General features: G+C 44.6%; 1 protein-coding gene across 1 annotated transcript in view; it reads left to right on the top strand.

Moving 5' to 3' along the window:
* Nucleotides 1-24,469, top strand: part of EPHA3 (EPH receptor A3) — a 773,721-nt gene that overhangs the window by 663,228 nt on the left and 86,024 nt on the right. Inside the window, exons 8-9 of the mRNA XM_039481726.1 lie at nucleotides 10,516-10,671; nucleotides 11,599-11,934. Of these exons, the coding sequence (XP_039337660.1) occupies nucleotides 10,516-10,671; nucleotides 11,599-11,934 (492 nt within the window). The remainder of the gene's footprint in view (nucleotides 1-10,515; nucleotides 10,672-11,598; nucleotides 11,935-24,469) is intronic.

The following is a 24,469-nucleotide window of genomic DNA, read 5'->3' as shown; positions in this document are numbered from 1 at the left end:
TTATAAATGCTGCCCATTGCACATGGTGTTTAATGACTGCATATATCCACTTCCAGTGCATTGAAATGCTTCAGCCTTGCCTCAAAACATTCTACCTCTATTCAGAGTGCAAAGAATGGAGTTCCTGTAGGATTGTGGAGTGCAGCTCATTTTGCGTATAAACAGTTGCTTTGACCTTGTACAGGCAAATGGGCCCTGTCAGGCCTGGAATAGCAGGTCCTGGAAATCATCTGTTTAGTCAGTGCTGGTTCAGGTCATTAGCTCCTGTTTATGGCTGGGAATTGGTGATATTGCTCTGCGTATAAGGGGCTGAAGGGCTGAATACTAAAAGGCCCTTATTTACCAACATCTTTATTTTGTAATTTAAAATTAATTCAGATTGAAATGATCCATTTAACCCTTAATTAGGACCCTGTTTTCCTCTGAAAGTCAAACACATTAGTCAACACACTTTGCAGTTGAAGACTGCCTCATTTCTTTTAGCAGTAACTATCATGGATTGCTAAATACATCTTTTTTACTTTCACTAAGTTAACTTTTCCCTTTCTCTGTCAGACCCAACAATTATGGCTTAAGGAACTCAATTGCTATCTAGTAATATGACAGCACTTTAGTCCTGAAAATACTCTTGGTTAGATGGGAGTATATGAGGAATAGTCAGTGGTTTTACACTGAGATAAAAGAGATCAGAGTCTCGTTTGAGGATTTTTAAAATAATGTTTTAGTGTATGGTCAAAGGAGCCTAAGGCCTGGTCTACACTAGGACTTTAATTCGAATTTATCAGCGTTAATTCGAACTAACCGCTCAACCGTCCACACCAGGAAGCCATTTAATTCGAACTAGAGGGCTCTTTAGTTGTACTCCACCCGGCAGGTGGAGTAGCTTGGTGTGGATGCTAATCGAACTGAGCAGCTCCGGGAGCTATCCCACAGTGCACCACTCTGTTGACGCTCTGGACAGCAGTCCGAGCTTGGATTCTCTGGCCAGCCACACAGGAAATGACCCGCGAAAATTTGAATTCATTTTCCTGTCTGGGCGGTTTGAATCTGACGTTCTGGTTGCACATCGGGCGAGCTCCAGCACCTGCAACGATGCAGAGCTCTCCAGCAGAGGAGTCCAGGCAATCCCAGACTAGAAAGAGGTCCCCAGCATGGACTGACCGGGAAGTCCAGGATCTGATCGCTGTGTGGGGCGAGGAGTCTGTGCTCTCGGAGCTGCGCTCCAACAAGCCCTTCGAGAAGGTCTCTAAAGCCATGAAAGACAAAGGATACAGCCGGGATGCGATGCAGTGCCGCGTGAAAGTGAAGGACCTAAGACAAGGGTATCAAAAGTCAGCCCAGACATGCCGCTTCTACGAGGCACTGCATGCCATTCTAGGTGGGTCTGCCACCAGTGCCCCACCAGTGACGGTGGACTCGAGGCGGAATAGTGTGCGGGACAGTTCCCCCTCCTGTTCGCGATGGGGAAGATGAGGAAGGGTCTTTAGAGGCGGCGCAGGCGACATCGAACCCACTCCCGCTTTCCCTGACAGCCAGGATCTCTTCATCACCCTCACAGAGATCCCCTACCAACCGTCCCGCCCGTTAACCAGGACTCGGAATCAGGGAAGGATCAGGCGGTAAGTGCTACAAACAGGGAAACATTTATTTTTTAAGAAACAGGGATTTATATAAAAATAGAAATACTATATAAACATTTTTAAATATGAAACTAAACAAACAGCAGGTCTACACAAACAGCAATGGAGCAATAGTCCTCTGGGGATATTTCAAAAAGCTCTCAGAGAGCAGCTGGAAAAGCCTCAGCAAGAGGTTTCTTGGGAGAGGTGCTTTATTGGGTGCTCCGTTGAAGCACACTCTTCCGCGCCATGCCATCCTCAGGTAGAGGGGACCATCGCCTCTCTGAGCATGGCAGCGTAGGGTCCTGGTCTGTGCAGGGCTTCTATTAACATCCGCTCTCTCTGTGTGCGCCTGACACGCCTCAGGGTGATGTCGTTGTGGAAGTGCTGCATCTAATTAGTGGAATTAGTGTACTGTTACTATTGTGCATGGTAGACTTTTACTTTGCATAAGAATGACCTCGCTTAACAGAGTTTTACTTTGCATAAGAATGACCCTCGCTTAACAGAGTTTTACTTTGCATAAGAATGACCCTCGCTTAACAGCCACTTGTGGCAGGCCTCAGAGGAAAAGCATACAGGGTCTTTCCCGTTCACTGGCGGGAGATGCCGCATAACGCTCATCTTTTCTGCTTTGCACATTGCCTCCAGCAGGAGAGCACAGCTAAGCACTAACTGATAAGCACTCTGTACTGTAAGGCTTACCAGGAATTTGTGCAAGAGGATGCAGCTGTCTCTGCGCTCTCAGTGCAATGGCGCCGCCAATGAGCGTATTCGAAATCTCGGACTAGTTCTGAGATCTCCTGAGACTTGGTTCCCTCTTTGGTCTTGTTCACTGAAACTGACTAGACTGTGTTTACTGTTGGCAAACATGTATGTGTTCAAGGAAATCACCTACTTTTCACATCACACAGCGCTCCTTCCCGGACTGCCCGCCATCCCCTCGCAGAGGCTGGCTAAAAGACAAGGGACGACATGTTCCAGGAACTGATGGCCAGCTCCAGAGCGGAGGCGGCAGAGCAGAGACAGTCGAGGAGAGCCTGTGTCAGCAGCATCGCACACACCTGGAGCGGGAGGATAGGTGGCGGCAGGAAGACCAGCAGGCGACTCAAGCGCTGCTTGGTCTAATGAGGAGCAAGCGGACACGCTCCGGCGCCTTGTAGATGTTCTGCAAGACCGGAGTCAGGAGGAGAGAGCCCCCCTGCAGTGCATCTGCAACCGCCCTCCAACGCCAAGAAGTCCTGTCCCCCCCTCACCCAAAGTGACAAGACGGAGGCGGTAGGGGCCGTGAGAACTGTCCCTGCACCGTAGCACACCGATAATGTTAGAGACAACTGTGTAAATTTGTACAAGCTCTTTCTTTACAGCATCAACCAGTCCCAACTCCAAGTTCAAACCCCACTGTGTATTACATTATTAAAAGCGGTTTGGTGTTACTGACTGTTTCCGTCACGTTTCTGGTGTCAGAAGACTTTCTGTTGTTCTGTGTAATGTCACTGCATAGCCCACAGTGCCATGCTACAGACTTGGCTGCAGGGTCAACTGCAGGGCACACACAGACTGCAGTCACTAGGCACCAGGGACAGTCTGTGTGGTGTATGCTGCCCGGGTCTTTCCTTGAGGTGTATGCTTGTGCAGGGTCCTGGTGCCTGACATCCCCGAATGTAAAGGCAGGCTTCCCTTCACATGCATTTGGACCGTAGTCACGATCCTCCCCGGTGCCCCGAGCCCCAAAAATAGACCTCATCCAGGGGCAGATACTCACCCTTCCCCCACACCCCGCACCTTCCAACGCCCAAACCCACAGCCGTCATGGTAACCCCTATCCAAGGACGGCATTCCTGCAAACCCACCCATCAGTGCACACCTTAACCAGCACAGAATGCTTCCATGTTTCACGAATAAACAGAAATGAAAAGTCAACGAAAGATTTATTATTAATTACTAAAACATGTCCTTAGTTTTAAAACGTCCTTGGGAAGTGGGAAAACTTGGTTTATGATCAGGCTCTCTTAAAATCAAGTGGACAGTCACAGGTTACCCTGCTCTGCGAGGAAACTCGCTTTCAAAGCCTCCCTGATGCATATCGCTTCCCGCTGGGATATTCTCTCAGCACGGGTGTCTGGCTGATCGTAAACAGCAGCCAGGCGATTTGCCTCAACCTCCCAAGCGGCCAAAAAGGTCTCGCCCTTGCTCTCACAGAGATTGTGGAGCACACAGCAAGCAGCAATAACTACGGGATATTCTTTTCGCTGATGTCCGGCGAGTCAGTAAGGTCCGCCATCTCCCTTGAGGCGTCCGCACACTCCACCACCATTCTGCACTTGCTCAGCCGGTAGTTGAAGAGTTCCTTTTCAGTGTCCAAGGCGCCTGTATAGGGCTTCATGAGCCAGGGCATTAGCGGGTAGGCCGGGTCCCCGAGGATCACTGTAGGCATCTGCACATCCCCAACCGTTATTTTGTGGTCCGGGAAGAAAGTGCCTGCCTGGGCGTCTAAACAGACCAGAGTTCCTGAACACCATGAACCTTGCCCGCCCACCCGGCGTTGATGTTGGTAAAACGTCCCTATGGTCCACCACAGCTTGCAGCACCATTGAAAAGTAGCCCTTTCGGTTAATGTACTCGCTGGCCTGGTGGGCTGGTGCCAGGATAGGGATGTGAGTCCCATCTATAGCCCCACCGCAGTTTGGGAATCCCATCATCTATGATGGCCTGGACATTTCCGACAGTCACTACCTTTGAGAGCAGTTGCTCAACGATTGCGTGGGCTACTTGAATGACAGCAATCCCCACGGTAGATTTGCCCACGCCAAAGTGGTTCGCTACTGACCGGTAGCTGTCTGGCGTGGCAAGTTTCCAGAGGGCTATGGCCACTCGCTTCTGCACAGTCAGGGCTGCTCGCATCCTTGTGTCCTGGCGCTTCAGGGCAGGGGACAGCAAGTCACACAGTTCAAGGAAAGTGTCCTTCGCATCCTGAAGTTTCGCAGCCACTCTGTGTCATCCCAGACCTGCAGCACTATGCGGTCCCACCAGTCTGTGCTTGTTTCCCGGGCCCAGAATCGCTGCCCACACCATGAACTTGACCCATTGCCACCATGATCTCCACTGCCCGGCGTACCCTGCTTTGTGAGAGGTCTGCGCCACTCTCCTCACCGTGCTGCGGAGCCTCCTCGCCCGGTTTCTCAGCATCTGACTGTGGAAGAGGTGGGCGATAACGTGAGTTGACAACGCCATAAGTGCAGCGATGATCGCAGCGGGCTCCATGCTCGCAGTGCTGTGGCGTCGCGCTGTAACCGACCAGAGAAGGGCGCGAACAGATTTGCGCTTTCAAGGAAGAGAGGGAGGGCGGGATTGACGGTTCAATGGCGACACATTTTCCCCAGCATGCATTGGGGTGAAATCCCACAATTCCAATGGGCAGCGGAACTGTGGGATAGCTTCCCACAGTGCACCGCTTCCAAAGTCGAAGCTGGCCCCGTGAATGTGGACTCAGAAGTTCGAATTTGTGTATTTAGTATGGATACACAAATTCGACTTATTAAGGTCGAATCCACAAATTCGACTTAAGTAGATTCGAAATAGTCCTGTAGTGTAGACAAGCCCTAAGGGAGTTAGATGCTCAGCTACTATTGTACTTCAGTGGGTGTTGGCCACCTAATTCTCTGGGTTCCTTCTGATAATCTCAGCATATAGTTACCACATACTTAATCATTTACAAAACTTCCTTTACTCAGTTGCAATGTGTTCAGACCTTTTGCTCCCTAACCCAATGCATTTACTTCCTCTTGCATTGGTTTCTGCTTCAAAGCTTCCAAGTTGATACTGTATAGTTAATTTTTCCCATGCTTCATAGGTAATAATAACGTTACCATGGAGGGATGGCACATTTCCTTCCTCACTGTTACAGTCTTGCAGTGGGGCTGAGGTGGGCTGCAGGTATAGTGTTTCCATATGCTTCAGAGGAGTCTTCCATTATGGGCTAATGGTGATGGAGTCCTTCTGGGATCCATACAAGGAAGCATCATTCCTGCTGCTGCTGTACATTCTGCACCTCCTGCTGCCTTCCTTTGCAAGCAAGGAGGCAGGACCTGATGGGGAAAAAGAGGAGAGCCAGCTGAGAAAGTAGATGGAAGGGCATGTGTAATGGTGACAGACCGCAGTCGTCAGCAGGCGGGATTGAACTGGGGACCTTTGGAGCTTAGTGCATGACCCTCTACCGCAGGGGTGGCCAACCTAAGCCTGAGAAGGAGCCAGAATTTACTAAGGTACATTGCCAAAGAGACACAGTAATATGACAGCAGCCCCCCTCTCAGCTGCACCCCCCACCCACTCCCAGCACCTCCCACCCCACCGGCAACCCCGCCAATCTGCGCCTCCCCCTTCCTCCCCGCACCTCCTGATCAGCTGTTTTGTGGCATGCAGGAGGCTCCAGGAAGGAGTAGGAGGAGCGAGGGCATGGCAGGCTCAGGGAGGGGGTGGGAAGGTGTGGAGTGGGGGCACGGCTTGTGGCAGAGACAGGGGTTGAGCAGTGAGCACGCCCGGCACATTGGAAAGTTGGCGCCGGTAGCTCCATCCCCGGAGCCTATACAAGGAGCCACATATTAACTTTTGAAGAGCTGCATGTGGCTCCAGAGCCACAGGTTGGCCACCCCGCTCTACCACATGAGCTTAAAGCCAGCTGGCTGTTAGCTAAGGCTGTAGAGCAGACTCATTTAACTCTTTCTCCAAGTGGTCTCGGTTCCACTAGAAGGGACAGAACACCACACCCAGAAGGTGTGTGGGTTACACATGGAACCAGGGACTGGCTACATCTATGCCCTAACCCAGTTCCTTTCCCCAGTGATTAGAAACACTGCATTTTCTCAGGCACAGCATCCATTTAACCCAGGACACTGGCCCAATCCTGAAAGATTAAAAACCCCTCAGGGTTGGCCAATATCCATTTTTTTTCCAGTAAAGCTTTAGCTAACAGTGGTTTAATCAACCAAAGAGAAGGATAGCATACTTCTTACCTCTAATTTAAGTGAATGTGGCAGTGGAGAGAGAGGCAATTAGGAGCAAACATTAACTATAGAAAGATATTTTAAATAAATGCAAATGCTGCTCACAGCTGGGTCCCTGTTGAAACTAAAAAATACTGTGTTGTGAAGATGAATGTGCTAGTATGTTTATTGTCTACCTGCCCAAAACCATGCAGTGCTGTTCATACCAAAGAGCCAAACTCTGCTCCCTCAACCAAAGAAATCCAATCCTACTTACATCAGAAAAGTAATCTCTCTTGAAATGAGGGATTTCACTTTCTATCTTGTATGTCAAAAATAACTGACCAAAAATAAAATAAAATACAAAAATGGTGTGATTCCCCCTTAGTCCCACCCTCTTTCCAGGTTTTAATTTTTAGTATAATTGCATTTCTTCTCCTTCGGGTTGTAGAGCAATGAATTATCTGAAATTGGTCTGACAGACAAGGACAGAAAGTGCAAGACAGCCTAAGGGGAAGAAACAAATCAGAATCCTCCCACTAGGGCATTCTGGGACAGCAGGGTTCTAACCAGCTCATTTCCCTTCTGACTGCTGACTCCATAGTATGACAGCAGAGCACCACAGAAACCATGAAGACAATGAAGTTCCTTCCCCTGGAGAAAAGAAAAAAAGCCTAATCTAGGCTTATTAAGATGCTTTCTGCATTATCCTGCTTCTTTTTTTCTTTTCTTTTCTTAAATGAGGTCTATGGGCCTTCCCCTGAGGGGTCAAAAGGGAGAAGCCTTGTGACAAAGCAGCTCTACTCCTCATTCTCCTCCATCCCTCTCCATTCCAACTGAAAAAATATACTTATATCTCCCACAAGTTTATGTACCAATGACAAATGAGCAATGGTTTAGGTACTACGGTGGTCGGTGCTTTGGAAATGCCTGTAATAAAAATTCTTATATTGTAACTTCCACCCCCAGCAGTTACCTGTAATCACATTATTGATGATACCAATGTTGTAAATAAAATAATTTTAAAAAGCAACTGTCGTTATGTCTTATGGAAGGGATGACATCATGATATGGACTTCTGCTTTAGGTTATTAACCCTTGTATCACTGAAAGGGAAGACTTTGCAGCATTATTTTAAGAGAATATATTATTTTATTTATATATGGTTCTCGAATCCAAGTAAATGATTTTATATGAAACCATTTGAACTAGATAACTAGAATTACATTTGAAGAAAGAGTTTTTTGTGGACATGCACTGTCTATGCCAAGAAATAGGATAATGTGGTGGCCTTCTGGTCACAGGAGTAATGTGGTGGCCTTCTGGTCACAGGGGTTAAAATACAGTGACTCAGGGTGGCTCTGATATTTTTGTCCATTCAGCTTTATTGGGAGGGGACTGAGGTTTGACTCCTATTTACAAACAAACAAAACCCCAAACCCCACATACCACTAAAATCTTAACCAGATGGTGGCACAAGAAGCCATGGCCCTAGGGAGAAAGCCATGTAAGTTTATGCAGATACAGTCATTGGTACTAGGCCATGTGAATTTTGCCTGCAAGGTCATTCTTGCCAGGTTTGTTTTCATTAGCGGCCTGGTGGCCTCCACATCATAGATTAAACACGGGATCATTTCATAAGGCTAACAGAAAAAATCTTACAAATCTGGGGTCTCTTTCTGGGACATGTTAATGGATAAGATACGGAGCAGCACCCAGTCAGGCTTTATGTGTAAGGTTTGTGGAAAGCTAAAGGGTGGCTGAGATGGGGAGGACTTCTTGTGGAATGTGTCATATTTCTCAAACTATGTTCAGTGCTGCCCGGTTCTTTTCTTATTAACATGCTTCAGTGACCTTGTTCAGGGCCTGAAGCTGACAAACAAATTTGTCTGATCCAAAAACTGTCTTGACATTAAGCTACAGAAAGTAACCATGGTGACCACTTTCTCACCTCCCCACAAAAAAACATTGTTTGGCTTATTCTGTCTTTTTCCAACACATTTTCCTTGGTGTTCATTTTCTTTTATGTACATTTGGGCAGCATATGGATTAGCCCAAAACATCACATAGTGTTGCCCCCATACACTGTACTATCTTTATATGAAAATTGCCAGTTTAGAAGGATATTAGAGCTGATGAACTCATATTCAGGCTTCAGATAAGCATGTAAATGAGGAATGGATTTAGGGTCCCCTCTAGCCAACCTTCAGTGTGAGGGTGACTCCAAACCTGCCAATCATGCATGGTAGGGAGGAGGGCTTTAGAAGGAGGAACCCCTGAGATGGGAACTGCTAGTGTGGGTCCAGAAGCAGCAGGAGGAATCCCCACACCAGAGTTGACCCAGCTCTGCGAGGAGTCCAGCAAGCCTGACAGGGAGAGACTGACACGGCTACCTGGGCATAAGGACTCCAGTAAAGCTGCTAGCCATGCATTCTGGTGCCACTGATACTTTTGTTTTTGTTGACCCCAGGATGCGCTTGTTCTCTGTTGACTTTGAACTTTTGCTTTTCCCCACCCATAATAAATTAAGCATGCCTGCAAGGGTGGGGCCCACTGCAAAGACTAAGGGACTGGGACTTGAACTAGGCTGACCCCATGGTGATAACTGGGCATGGCAAAGAAGCCCCAACCCAGCTATGGACGTACCCCCAAGAGACAATTTTACAGGGTGGGATGGTGCTCAGGAAAGAAGAATTGTTCTCTTTGTGTCAAAAGAATGCTTTTGAATATCTCTTTTTTGTCACATATGCCATTTAGAAGATACTTGGAAGTTTCCTATAAAGTCTGTGCATTAGACAGTATTAATGCAGACCATTATAGGAAAAAATAAGTGGCAAAGCTAACATGTTCTAAGACATTAACTTTGCAGTGTTATCTGTTGGTGCTGCTATTATTGCATACCACCGTTTAATGGATGTACATCTGTGTAGAATGGCAGAGTTTCAGCAAGACAATAGTATTTGCTAAACCTCATTTGGAGACAGGTGCATTTCTTAGATAGAGAAATCCATGTTTCTATCACAGATGAGCAGAAGAGTTTGGTGCTTATCTGTGTATTTTTATTCTGGGATACTAGCAAGGTCATCTTGACAGAGAGAAAGCAACAGCAGTAGTTTGCTGGTTGGGGATTTTGTAAAATGTTCTTGTTTACTTAATTGTTCACATCTGTGTCTTTTTTTTTTTTAAGGCCTTTTTCCTTCTGAGGCAAGTATGGCACTGAATCAATCTCAAATGCAACAAGAGTGAAATTGGAACGTGTGACTGTTAATGAAACAACACACAGAGTTTGTCAGATGCAGTTCATACAGGCTCTGGCACCACTACTAGGGGACTGTGTTTTAATGCAAAAGTCATCCTTGTAGTACACTTTATGAGAGTTCCTGATCTTCACTCGATACCCAAGCCAGTTCATTGAGCCTGGCTTAGTCTTTCAGAAATGAAAAAGTTCTGTCACCATGCAGGTTATTTTCTGGTTTTGGCCTGCTTAGTCATGCTAACGGAACAAACATAGGTTACAGTTGTGTTGCTTCCATACGCAAGCCTTGGCAAGAGAGTGACGGTTAGCCTCTTTGCATGATAGAGCCAGTTTTATAAATTAACCAGGATGAGGAGGTGGGGAGGGGAGTAAAGCTTTGATAATGAAAAGTAGAAACTGCTTCCTCCTGTTGTGGAGTATAGTGTTATGTGAGACACACAAAATGGGAGATAAAGCTAAGTTTTTGCATTAAGAACTCCTATGTAGCAAGAGTCTATTGCCATCAGCGCCATCATTGTAAGAAAGTACATATTTTATAGATAATAAACATATATAAAATGTGATGTATGTGTGAACAGATGCCAAAATGATGATAAAGGCAGAATGTTACAATGAGCCAGGCACCCATGAGATTTAAAATTATGTCATTGTTTTGCAGCGTGCCGACCTGGGTTCTACAAGGCCTTTGCTGGAAATGTGAAATGTGCCAAGTGCCCACCTCACAGCTCAACCTACGAAGATGGTTCTGTGAACTGCAGGTGTGAGAAGAATTACTTTCGATCTGAGAGAGACCCTCCATCCATGGCTTGCACCAGTGAGTAGTATCATGATGGCTTGGGGCTATGATTGTCTTCTGTCCTCTGCCCCATTTAAGTTCTTTAGCTGTGTACAAAGCTTTCTTCTCCATATCTGCCTCAGCACCTTGTTTCTCAAATACAGAATAAATTCAATTTCTAAACAAAACCCCCTCATCTCTCTTGTTTCAGGTCCTGCTTTATATTAGGCAGGCTATCAGAGCTTATAGGAATGGATTTATATATCTCTGTTTTCAATTCCTTTCTTCTGTTAGCTGTCAGATTTAATAGGAAAAAGGGACTGTGGTGTTTAAAACTAATACCAGTGTTTTCAGAATAGTGTATCACATGGGTATTGTAGTTAGCAGTAAATTGTTTTCTATGTTTCTGCAAAAGCATCTTCCAAATTGAGTCATGACTTGAAGATAGTTAACACTCCTCAGTTGTGTGTGTCTATAATCCAGTGCAGGGATCGGCAACCTTTGGCCCATCAGGGAAATCCACTGGCGGTCTGGGATGGTTTGTTTACCTGCAGCATCCACAAGTTCGGCCAATCACAGCTCCCACTGGCCGCGGTTTGCCGTTCCAAGCCAATGGGGGCTGCCCGAAGTGGTGGCTAGCACATCCCTTGGCCCGCAATGCTTTCCACAGCCCCCATTGGCCTGGAGGGGCGAACTGCGGCCAGTGGGAGCTGCGATTGGCCGAACCTGTGGATGCTGCAGGTAAACAAACCGTCCCAGCCTGCCAATGGATTTCCCTGACAGGCCGCATGCCAAAGATTGTTGATCCCTGATCCAGTGGAACATCTCAGGAGGACCATGAGGCAAAGAATAAAGATAATATGGTTATTTACTGTAGATGGTTCCATATTTGTGTTTTCTGTTGCTCTTGTGGAAAAGCACCAGATAAACTATCCCCTTAATCTCCCTTTTGGTTTACCTTTGTAGGACCTCCATCTGCACCAAGAAACGTTATCTCTAATATCAATGAGACATCGGTTATCCTAGACTGGAGCTGGCCCCTTGATGCAGGAGGCCGGAAAGATGTCACCTTCAACATCATTTGCAAAAAATGTGGAGGGAACATTAAGTTGTGTGAACCGTGTAGCACCAACGTGCGCTTCTTACCCCGCCAGATTGGACTCACCAACACCACGGTGACCGTAGTAGACCTCCTGGCACACACCAACTACACGTTTGAGATCGATGCAGTCAATGGGGTATCTGACTTGAGTACATTCTCAAGGCAATTTGCTGCAGTCAGCATCACAACTAATCAGGCTGGTGAGTGTGATTTTATTGGTCTCCTTCTCAAGTATTTAAAATATCAAGAACTGGGTAGTCCCATCATCCTTTCCTATTTCACATGTGCTATGAATGTTGACACACTGATGTAACTGTTGACTTCAGTGACGTTGTTCCTGATTACACCAGTGAAAATGGAAACTGTCAAAGGGTCTGACAGGATTACTGTTATGATTAACTTTCAGCCTCTAGTCAGAAGTCTCTAATGACACCCTCGTATGAGGCCATAGCTGGGATGTGTTTTATTAATAAAACCAGATTTTAATAAAATACTAATTTCAATAATCTCCAACATAAATTACTGTAGTAATCATAGTGATCAATTTTGATTAAATAGAAATGAAACATTCTTTGATGTTAGGTACATAAAAAGCTAAGTTTTAAATAGTAGAGATTTAAAACACTGTACATAAGATTTTTTTTCCTTGGCACATTTCATTTTTCTTCCAAGTCCAGACCACTGCCAGCATTACAGGGATGTGGTTACGAATCCTTAATTAGGCCCTGATCCTGTATTTGCTAGTGCACAGATGGACTGCTGGGCTTCCTTAGAGCCCTGTTACAATCACTGAGGTTCTGCATGAACACAGCAGTCTGCCTCCAGAGGTCACACTATAGGATCAAAGCTTTGCTCATTTCTACCATTTGCTTCTCATTTTTCAAAATTTCATATATGTGACAGATCTAAGGGAGCTAGTCTCTCCTCGGGCATGTGTAGCTTCCGTTCGTGGTGCCAAGATTGGGGTAATATTTGCTGATGAAGGGGAGACTAGATTCCCCCTAGCTCTTTATAGTTCTATTATGGGCAATAAATCATCAGGAAGTATCTGGCAGAAAGCACATATATTTGTGGAATGTCTGCTCCCTCCTCTTCCAATCTCTCATGTCGTCTTACAAAAATAGACTTCATTTTTCCTATTTCTCAAAAATGAAACCCAAATGCACATGACGTTAAGGCAGGGGTGAAAGTAAAATACAGCTCTTACCGGTACGGGTCCCACTCTGCGCCCCTCCCCCCTGGAAGAGGCGGGCCCTCAGACGGAAGGGGTGGAGCCAGGGTTGGAAGTAAGTTACATTTCTTACCTGTACAGTCCAAACACAAGCAACCCACCTCTCCTACATACTTCATGGATCCCTCCCATTGCATGACTTAGATATAGAAAATAAAGCTACTATTACTACTACTGGTACTGTCTGTAATAAAACTTTACTATTGGAATAACCCTGAAAAATTGAAAACTCACTGTCACATTTTTCTCCTTGTCCTCCTTCCTCCTCCTCCTCCAGCCAGGCTGCCCAACGCGGCTAGGCTACGTGTTCCCCCGACCCCTGCACTCAGCAGGGGCTGCAGCGGCTCCCCTCTAGCTTGTAGCAGGGAGCAAGGGGACTGGCTGAGGGAGAAACCTCCCCAGGTAGCCTGCTGCCTGCATAAGAACAGTTTAAACTTAGCTGTTCACTCCACGGTCTGAACATGGGATTCGGGGCTATTTCTGGCATCCTTGTTAATTTCACTCACCGTTGTTGGTGGGGGCGGTGACCAAAACTGGGGCAGTTCTTTTCTGCCCCTGGATGAGGCGATCTTCAATAATATAATCAACATCAGGAACCATTTCCAAGTTCAGATGTATCATAACAAACAAGTGTGACAATAAGTTTTCCCTTTCCAAGCTTTTATTAGCTTTGAGTTTGAACTTTTTGTTATGCAGCCAAAAGAGATGAAAGTAAGCCAGTACTGAATGCTCCACTTACTTTCCAGTACACTACTCAACCTTTTTTTACCAGTACTCCGTACCGGCTTACTTTTACCTCTGCGTTAAGGTGATCCTGGATATGTGATTACAACATCTAAAACACTTTTTCAGAATGAAGGGTATCTACCGACTGCTAGGAAACACAGCTGGGTTTTGGTGGTGGACATAGCACCATGGGAATTACCATACTGGATCAGAATGAGATCCTGTATCCTCTGTCTGACAGTGGTCGGTACAAAGTGTTTCAGAGGTAGATGTAAGAACCCTGCAATAGGCAAATATGGGGTATTCTGCCTCCCACACCCATATTAGCTGTCTCATCCTGATCTTTAATGGTTACAGATTGGCTATCCCTTCCACAGGATTTAATATCCCTTCCACAGAATGTTTATTATGACATCCCTGGATATTATTGATATCTGTATGTATATATAAGATGTCCAATCATTTGGTGAGGTCTTCCATCCCCATATTCAAGGAGAGCCTCTTTTCTTCCGTTGTTTTGTTATTGTGTTTGTTGTGTATTGGAGATTCTTCTCTTTCATCCTGTGCTCCACAGCACTAGTTAAAAATCATCTGGAGGATGTTCTTGCTCACAGCTCCTGGGAATGAACTCTCCAGGACCAGTGAAAGGGCTTTCTCAGTAGAGGACTCCAGCTTTTGGAACTTTCTTCCTTTGGTAGTCCACCAAAGCCCAAAGTTGGCAGCCTTTATGGCATGATGCATGATGTGTTTGGTTGCTTTTGCCTGTATTTTGTCAGATGTGATTTCCAACATGTGGCAGCAGTGGTTTGTTGTGTGTAATGCAATCTGTTGTGAAGTTTCTTAAGCAATTTGTTCATTTTGAGAAATAACACAGTGTTTCTCTGACTGTACGTAAGTGCCATAAATTACCACTATATCGATTCTACCATCCTGCATTCATGCGGAGTGCCTTAATACACAAGAATTTGCACTAAAATGAATGGGACTGTGTGGGCCTTAAATAGATATCTAAATCATCTTTCTTCTAGCAGGAATTGCAGTTATGAGAGCAAGATTTCTCTAGCCTTCGCTTCCTGACCAAATACCAAAAATGACAGTGAGTTATGATACTTTGTGTAACTGCAGTTTCCTTTGGTTAAGAAACCAGAGTTGTTTTCGTTTAAGCAACACAAAAATGAGAGGAATAATCACATGTGAGCAGCCAGGTAAAAGCAAATCTGCAGGGGCCCAAGGACAACAAAATGAATGGCTTATCTAATAACTAAGTATTAATTTGTGGCTTTCCATGAACAAGGGACAGAAAATGGTTCAGCTGCCCATGGAGCCAGACCAGAAGGCTGGTTGTGCCTCTGAGAGTCACAGACTGCCTTCTGGCTTCTACCTTGCTGCAATGGGAAAGAACGCTGTGCTGTGTCTATGCCCAGCATAGCATACATACCTCCCGAGCACCAGCAGTTCTGCTAACCGGTGCCTTTGCTCTGCTCTTTCCCCACCCATTCGTAGCCACTGTGCAGGGAGAAGTTAAGGGCACTTCAAAGGCTACATTTCTCCCTGTGCTTCTATTCACAGTATGTGTGGCCTGAACAGAGGCACATGGGGCTGCCTTAGACCCATTACTCCCCTGCATGGCCATGCAGTCAGTGCCAAAATATGGCCCTTAGTATAAAGGAGATAGGTCTGACTTCAAGATCACTCTCAAATTTGGGTATACCATATCTTTTACCAGCTTCACAAATAGCTAGGCACTATCCCTAGAATATGGCTTTAAAAAGCCCTAATGATTAAGTAACTACATTTTCATTTCGTTTATTTTTAGTCTCCTTACTTTACTTAGATTAATACAAATCAGGGCTGTTGATTAATCACAGTTAACTCAAAAAAATTAATCACGATAAAAAAAATAATTGCAATTAATCACAGTTTTAATCACACTGTTAAACAATAGAATACCAATTGAAATTTATCAACTATTTTTGGATGGTTTTTCTACATTTTCAAATATACTGATTTCAATTACAATACAGAACACAAAGTGTACACTACTCACTTTATATTATTATTTTTATTACACATAATTGCACTGTAAAAATGATAAAAGAATAGTATTTTTCAGTTCATCTCAAACAAGTACTGTAGCACAATCTCTTTATTATGAAAATGCAACTTACAAGTGTAGATTTTTTTTTGTTACATAACTGCACTCAAAAACAAAATGGTACAAAACTTTAGAGCCTACAAGGCCACTCAGTCCTACTTCTTGTTCAATCAATCGCTAAGACAAACAAGTTTGTTTACATTTACGCTGCCAGCTTCTTATTTACAATGTCACCTGAAAGTGAGAATAGGTATTTGCATGGCTCTTTTGTAGCTGGCATTTACGTGCCAGATATGCTAAACATTCATATGCCACTATTCCAGAGGACATGCTTCTGTGCTGATGACACTCGTTAAAAAATTAATGCATTAATTACATTTATGACTGAACTCCTTGGGGGAGAATTGTATGAATCTGGCTGTTTTACCTGCATTCTACCATATATTTCATGTTATAGCAGTCTTGGATGATGACTCAGCACATGTTGTTCATTTTAAGAACAATTTTGCTGCAGATTTGACAAAACGCAAAGAAGGTACCAAAGTGAGATTTCTAAAGATAGCTACAGCACTTGGTAAACTAAGGTTTAAGAATCTGACATACCTTCAAAAATCTGAGCGGGATAAGGTGTGGAGCATACTTTCAGAAGTATTAAAAGAGCAACACTCTGATGCAGAAACTATACAACCTGAATGACCAAAATAGAAAATCAACCTTCTTTTGGTGGCATCCGACTCAGATGATGAAAATGAACATGCGTTGTTCTGCTCTGACCTCGATTGTTATCAAGCAGAACCTGTCATCAGCATGGATGCCTGGCCTGTGGAATGGTTACATAAGTGGCTTTACGGGCTTATCGTGTTTTCACTGTGGAAGCTTGTGTTAAGATTTCTACTTGGTTTTTATACGCAAAGATTTCAGAAAAGAGCTAAGCAAAACCATCCAGTTTTGCTTCATCAGACAATCACATGAGATTTTCCCTCCATGGTTTTTCATGTTAATTCACAAATATGGTCAGTCATGAAATTTTGTTCTTTCGCACTGATGGGCAGTTTTTTTTCTATTGTGAAAAATGTAAAAATTCTAGTCTAGTACAAAGTGATTACTTTGTACATCTTTGTTCCAAGTGAGGATTGAGGATTTTCACCTATACAAAACTGCCTTTTGTTGCTCCTAGGGGGAAATTTATGAAGACATTGAGGTAAAATGTTTTACTTCCCTCACTGGTGAAAATGTGATTTTTATGGCAGTTCAGCCAGTTGGAAAATTTCAAGAGAAGCATCAGTTTGCATTATAATTGCTGTATCTCTGAGGTCCAAAAGCCCCCTAAAAAGTGAGCAAATATTTCTCTCCACATTTGTCACTGGGCATTTCTGCTTATGGATCCATCAGCAACCTAATAGTTCAGAACAAAAACAGTGCAGATTTTTGGTAATGTGGCATCTGAGAGCTCTGCTAAACTGTTTAAAAAAATAAATGGAGGTGATGCTTTGGCAAGTCAGTCAGCTATAAGGAATAACTCATCTTTTTTTCATACATATGTATAAATAAACCACAGAGAACCATCTTAAGTGCTGCTGAGAAATCAGCTGATGTTTGTAAAATGACTACAAAGTTCTAGGTCTTAGCACTTGTGAAATGTACAGTACCATATAAATATAAAGCACAATGAAACTTCAGTAGATCTTTTTAGTTCTTGACGGGGGAGGCGAGAAGTGCCTTATGGTCTAACTTCAGGTGTGAAACACCCAAGGCCAGATTCTGATCTCACTCTGGTGTAAATCCAGGAGTAACTTCAGGGAAATCAGTGGAGTTACGATGGTGTGAGACCAGGATCAGCCCTTCAGCCTCCTGACATATCAGCTTTTAACAACCAGCAAGGGTTGACTCAGCCTGTAGTCCTCCCAAGACAGATTAACTGAGTACCATAGCATGTATTGTGTATGGGTCTTTCAAATGTCTTTTTTAAACATCCCTGCTAGCAGTTATGATGCCAGCTGAAAGACAACCCAGATGGAGCTGCATTTCACTAGGGCTTCATGCAGTTTGTAAAGTCCTTTAAGTGGGGAAAAATTTGTGATGAAAGATGCTTTATGCATGTAAGAGATTTGGGTCTGATTCTCCTTTCTCACTGGTGTAAATCAGGACTGATACTGCTGAGCTCAGTGGAATGCCCCTGGTGAAAACTCCAGGAGAACGGCGAATCAGGCCCATTAATTTAGTGTCTGTTTTGGGAGTTGAGTGACTGCTTTTTCCTTTAACTCTCCTGTGTGAAAAGGAAGACTGAGGACAATGCCATTCCTAGTGGTAGTTTGCTTTGTTGGGTTTTGTTTTTTGTTTTCCTTCTGTTCCAGTGAAGTTGATGAACTGGCAGCCTTGAAAAATGAGCCCTCGGGCAAGATGTGGCTCTTACTGATATGACACTGCAGTATTTCTAATTCCTCTAAGCCTTTCTGTCTTTGACATGGAAATAATAGAGGAAAGACACGGGTTTCCATTTTAATCTACTTTTAAGGCTAAATTTGTTGCTTTTCCTCTTAATTGCATTGTAGTGTACCTCGAGATGCCCACATGATGTGGCACCCGCTGAATTATGCTTTATGATATTTTAAATTGGAGCAGCACACCTCTGCCTATCACACATGCTGAAGGGAAGAACTCTTCCTCTGGTCTCACATCAATATGTTTTCACACAGATGTTATCTCCTAATAACACCAATCAACCATGCTTAGTAAGGGTCACTGACTGCTACAGGAGATTATATGGAAGTCAGAATCCCTGGAGGTGGGGTGTTAATTATGAATGTCATGCAGAGATACTGACAGCTGTGCCACACTGACTGGTCTGTGTGCAGAATTCTCAGGTATTTTCGGCCTATATGCAGTGAGAAATTGCTTACTTTTTCAGTTTGTCTGTATGAAACTTTAGTTGTACTGACTTTGCTAGTGCTTTTTATGTATTCTGTTGTAAAACTAAACAAATATCTAGATGAGTTGATGTACCCCCTGGAAGACCCCTGTGTACCCCTGAGGGTACATGTAGTTGAGAACCACTGGGTTAAAGGTTTTATAAATTGGGCAGAGCATACCAACAATTCCTGTGATTTTATTCATACTTGGTTTGTGCAGGTTCTTCTCAGAACCTTTAGGTACACTACCTGCAGGTCAGATGACTCAAATGTTCTATCTAGGGTACAGATCCTTGAGCCCTAGTTATAATCACAGTTTGGCACTTGGCACACTGTCAGGGCTGTCCTAATGTAGTGACCAAAGATTTGTTAGAAAATATAGCTTTTTCTTCAGCCCCAAGTGATAAACTATCACGGTTGTGCATGAATAGCTTCTGATAAGCTCACCTCTCCCTTCCCTTCTCCCTGCCTTAAAAACCCAAAGGAAAAGAAAACAGCAATGCCTCTCCTTTAGCCTCCAGGCTCAAAAGGCAAAAGATTGGTTTTCATACCACTCAGGTTTTGCTTTCTTTCAGACTGATTCAGGAGTTCAGAGGGAGCAGGGACAGGGAGACTTCAATCCATATCTGACTTGAAGGTTAAAGTTTGAAAGATGCAAATCGAACAGGTAGTTCATCTGAAAATTGACTCTAAGAATGGTATTGTGGAATTTAGTTGTGTGCTTGTTTATCTTTTCTTGATGGCATTTGTGTCAAATATGCTCATTTTACAAGTCAAAAGATGGTTTTCTATCTGGCATCACTGAAAGCTCACACTAAGATCTAAACATTAATCCATGGTCTTTCTGCTCTTTACACCTAGTAATGAAGATTTCAGTGAGAACTGAGCCGACATCTTTGCTGATGGTGCAGAATATCCTGTTTTCTGTAAAATTACTGTCTCCGTAGTGCAAACTCTAGGAAAACCTGATTGCACCTAGGTGTTGAACAAAAAGTTATATTGCCTTGTAATTGCTTTTATTGACATAACTACACTTTAAATAGAAATGGGCAGAATATTTGTGCTTGCAAATTCAGAGAAGATGCAAAGAACCTTGACCAATCTGAATGACCACTGCAGTGATGAAGGAGAATCCTCAGTGTTTGGGGATTTCTTTCATTTGCTTAATTTTAAATGTTTGCTTATTTTGTTTGTTTTCATAGAATATCAGGGCTTGAAGGGCCCTCAGGAGGTCATCTAGTCCAACCCCCTGCTCAAAGCAGGACCAATCCCCAGACAGATTTTTGCCCCAGATCCCTAAATGGCCCCTTCAAGGATTGAACTCACAACTCTGGGTTTAGCAGGCTAATACTGAGCTGTCCCTCCACCCCCATTTGTTTTGCATTTGTTAGTTTTAGTGAACATAAATATTTTCAAACTAGATGCCAGTAGCATGCCTTAATTCCAAGTGCTGATGGTGTTTATCATGTAAAACAAAATAAATAATGAAAATCTCCTTAATTTATTTCAATTTAGAGTCCTTAAGTGGGCAATAACACAGCATGGCAAAACTGAGACATAGTTGGAGCAGGTCATAACACATGACTTGGACTCCAGTTTAGCAAAGAAATTAAACACATGCTTAAATTCATCCCTATTCAGCAAATTCAGTGGAACTTAAGCATGTGCCTGAAGTTAAGCATGTACTTAAAGTGCTTTGCTGAACAGGGATGGACTGCTGATTTGAGACCTTAGACATCTATTTGCCCCATTGTATTGTTTACTTTCAATTTGTTTTGAAATGCAGGCAGATTGCAGTTTCTCTGGGAACAAATATTACAAGCATGGCAGTGACAGACCACAGTGCAGTTTATACACTCCCATAGTTTTTAACATATCAGTGATACCATTCAGCCTTCAGGAAGCACTCTGCTCTGGATTGATATAGAATATCCAGAAGCCGAATAATAAGCTGCACAAAAAAGATGCCACACATTGTCTGTTCTGTTACATTTTTAGCCTTGTGATGAAGCAGAAAGTCTCTGGGTATAATCCTCACAATCCAAAGTGTGTCTGTGGTGAGCTTCCAGACTGGATTTCTGTCACACTGTTTTCACTCTTGATCTTCATTATGCCTAGGGCTGACTGTATAGGAGAAAAGCAGTAGTTGGGAGGGTGTGAGGAAGAGGGAATCCTTTGGATATTCTTGCCTAGTCCTCTCTCAGCCCACAGTTACAACTGTTGTGAAGCTTTAACACTGAGAAACACCCGACTGTAGCTTGAGGGAGTCATCCCCAACCGCACACATCCAAGAAAGATTAGCCCCATGAATAACCTCCGTTGTGAATTTAATCTGACGTTAAACCCCCACAACTCCTGTGTTTGGGAACTCTTATTCCAGTTTAAGAGTGACTTTACTTGGGATAGCTTAAATTGATTGGGAACAGGTTTAAACTAAATGTGTCCACATGGAGGTTTGCACCAAATGTAACTTAATCAGTTTAAAAAAACAATTTAAATTTAAACCAGTACTGTTTTCCCGTGTAGACAGTTAACTTATGTTTGAAGTGCTCTTGGGGCTTCTTAGCTATAAGGACCTGTGTATGCTCTGGGGAAGCAGTTTGTGAAGAACAATTTTGCCTTGTCAAGAGAAGTGGATGTGATGAACCAGTCTATCTTTAATTTCTATTGGTCATAACATAAATGTCTTTGTGTAGCCACTTCAGGCACCAAACGCAGCTGTTTGTACTTGAACACAAATTGGAGCAGGGAATGGGCTTAACTGGGAGCATTGCCAGAGCTCATGGATATGGCCAATCAAAACCCTTCACTGCCTCATCCCATAATCCACTGCCTCATCCCATAATCTGCAATGACAGCAGCAGCCTGGTTCTCTGCTAGCTCCTTAGTATTAGGCTGACGAATTATTCCATCTTCGAGCTTCACACCATCTGCATGCATTTTCCTGAGCGCTTATACTGTTTGCTGCTTCCCCCGTCTGGGCAACATGAATCAGTGAGTCCAAAGTACTGGTAGTATAATTATCAACTACCAAACTCCACAGCAAGGACCACATTGTTCCAAGTTCACTTTAAATGGATCAAATAAACATGAAAGCAGTTGCCTAAAGGGCAGGCTTCCTCTATCTTTACTGTATAGTAGTTTAGAAACCAAATAGCTGTTTTCTTAATCATTAAAAAAACATTATCAGGGTTTTAATCGTGTGTGTGCGTGCGTGCGTGCATGCGTGCGTGCGCGCTTGGTTGTTAGGGGAAGGTCCTGTCAATCAGATTGATGCTTGATGAGCAGAGATCTCATTCACCAGGGACTCTTCACTGCAAGCTAATGAACAACAAAAAGACTGGGTAGAAATTTTACTCATGAATCAGTACAGCTTTGGGTGGGGGTACAAGGAAGTCATGCCAGCACTTGCAAGTTACTCCTTACTTCATCAAAGGTATATTTCAGCTTAGGTTACTTATATAATTGCAACACATACTGTAGTTTGAATATTTACCTGTCTGGTCAATGAATGTTTAGGAAACCTGAGATGATGATGTCTGAGTACTGCATCAGGGAACGGGGACAGCAGATCATGTCAGCCATCTGCAATAAATTATTGTCAGTATCGCGTGCATCTCTGGAAGATTGGCTGGTATATTGTGCTTATATGTGTCCAGGGTGTTCCCAAAAGCAGGAAGAGTCACAGGGGTTTTGTGTCCTGTTTTGAACCTCACCATTTGAAGATGTGAGGGTCTGTTCCAGTCATCCTTATACAAGTGTGCACACACACACACACACACACACACACCCCTACCTACCTGTTTAAGATACAGATTGTTGCACTTACAGAGACACAATAGAGTTGGGAGTCTTCAGCACTCCCTAGTTTAGAAATGGAGCAGCAGAGAGGCCTGTTCCCGCCAAGGTAACTGCCAGGGTTGGGAAACAAACCACAGGAGATGACCATTGTGCAAACACAAAGATACTTTATTCCCCCCTCATCCACGGAGGAAACCATGGCAGAGATTAATAACAAAGCCCTGCCTTGGACCCAATAGAACGTGAGAGCACCTTTCTCTTCCTTTGTCACTCCTCTCTTATCCCTCAGGTGTCATCATTCTTCTGTCATGGAACCTTCCTTCATTTGCTCTCCCTCAGTCCAGACAACACAGCACCCCCTCGGCATGCCCTTGGACCTGGCAAGTGCGCTGCTCCTTCAGCAGAGTCTTCATCTTGGTGCTCCCTTGGCAACTCCTTGAGCCTGGCTGGTGCAGTGCTTCATCAGCATCCCCTTTGGTGCCCCCTTGGGCCTGGTAGGCCTGGCACTCCCTCAGCTGGCATGGTATTCCTTGGGTGTCCCCTTCAGTGCCAGCTGGCACTGGGCTTCCTTGGCCCCTTTGGTATCAGTATTGGTGCAGTCCTCCTTCAGCAGCATCCCTTTCAGCCTGGCTAGTGCACTGCTCCCTTGACATCCTCTTCAGCGGCCCATTCAGCCCAACCCTCCCTCAGCATCCCCTTTGGCACAGGGCTCCCTTGGCATCATCTTGGGTGCAGCAAGCCCAGCTCTCCCTTGGTGTCCCCTTTGGCACAGCAGTAGCTTGGTATCGCCTTGGGTGCAGCAGACCCAGCGCTCCCTTGATGTCCCCTTTGGCACAGCAGTAGCTTGGTATCGCCTTCTGCACGGCACTCCCTCCGTGTCCCCTTTGGCACAGCATGGCACTCCATTGGTATCCTGTTCATTGTGTCTGGTGCAGCACTTCCTTGGAGTCCACTTTGTTCCAGCTCTTGTGTGGCACTCCCTTGACTGGTGTGGTATTCCTTCAGCATCCCTATTCCCTTTTGTATAGATGCTAGGCCACCTCTTGAATGAACCGACACCGCTTCCTCTCCCTCCTGGGGCTTTGCTGTCCAGTCGTGCCAGATGGTTCTGGATTATTACTCGGCAGCAGCTAGGTATGTTGCATCATCTCATGTGATGAGGTGTGTCAGAGTGAGCTGCTGACATCACAAAATTGTTGTGTCAGGCACCTACAATGGTCTGCGATAGGGATTTAAGCCACAGTTTTCTCCAGTCTTTCCAAGCAGACTTGCCTGTTTCCCATGTCACTTCACAGATTACTGATTTCAGAACAAGAATCAGGAGAAGCCGAATTGGTATAGCGGTTAGAACAGAAGCCTGGGAGTCTGATTGTCTGTGGCTATGGGTGGGTCACTTCTCTTTGTTTCTTGATTTTTTTCCCATCTGCAAAATTGGGCTAGTGATACTGACCGCCAGAGCCGGCTCCAGGCACCAACTCAGCAAGCAGGTGCTTGGGGCGGCCAAGGGGAAGAGGCAGCACGTTGGGCTCTTCGGCAGCGGGTCCCTCGGTGACCGCTTAGAGCTCTTGTGGTGGCACATGGTGCTGGAACACATCAGAATGTTAGTAGCTGACATTGCTCTAATGGCTCCATGAAACGTGTCCTCAAGCCCCTGTATGTTATGAGAGCGTTTTGGTAACCACATCTCCATTCCAAACCCCAGATTTCAAGTCTTTACAATTTTCTGCTGACAGAAAGTTCCAGCCACTTGTGGTTAATAAATATTCCGTCACAGTTCCTGCAAGGGTCGGGGCGTCCATGCTGGAGTCCAGCTTTGGGAATTACATTCCACACCCTCTGCATTCTTTGCTGGATACAGGATCCTTCATTATTCCCTATGCTGTCAAACAGCTGCTGGGTCCCAGGCCAGGGGTGGGAGAAGTGATCCCTGTATATCCCATTCTTCATAAAGAAAGGGCATGAGGCTGAACTAC

This window comes from Mauremys reevesii, linkage group 1 (genome assembly GCF_016161935.1).
Source record: "Mauremys reevesii isolate NIE-2019 linkage group 1, ASM1616193v1, whole genome shotgun sequence".
NCBI classification, from domain to species: domain Eukaryota; kingdom Metazoa; phylum Chordata; order Testudines; family Geoemydidae; genus Mauremys; species Mauremys reevesii.
The sequence above is the reverse complement of the archived record's forward strand: the minus strand, read 5'-3'. Positions and strand labels throughout refer to the sequence as shown.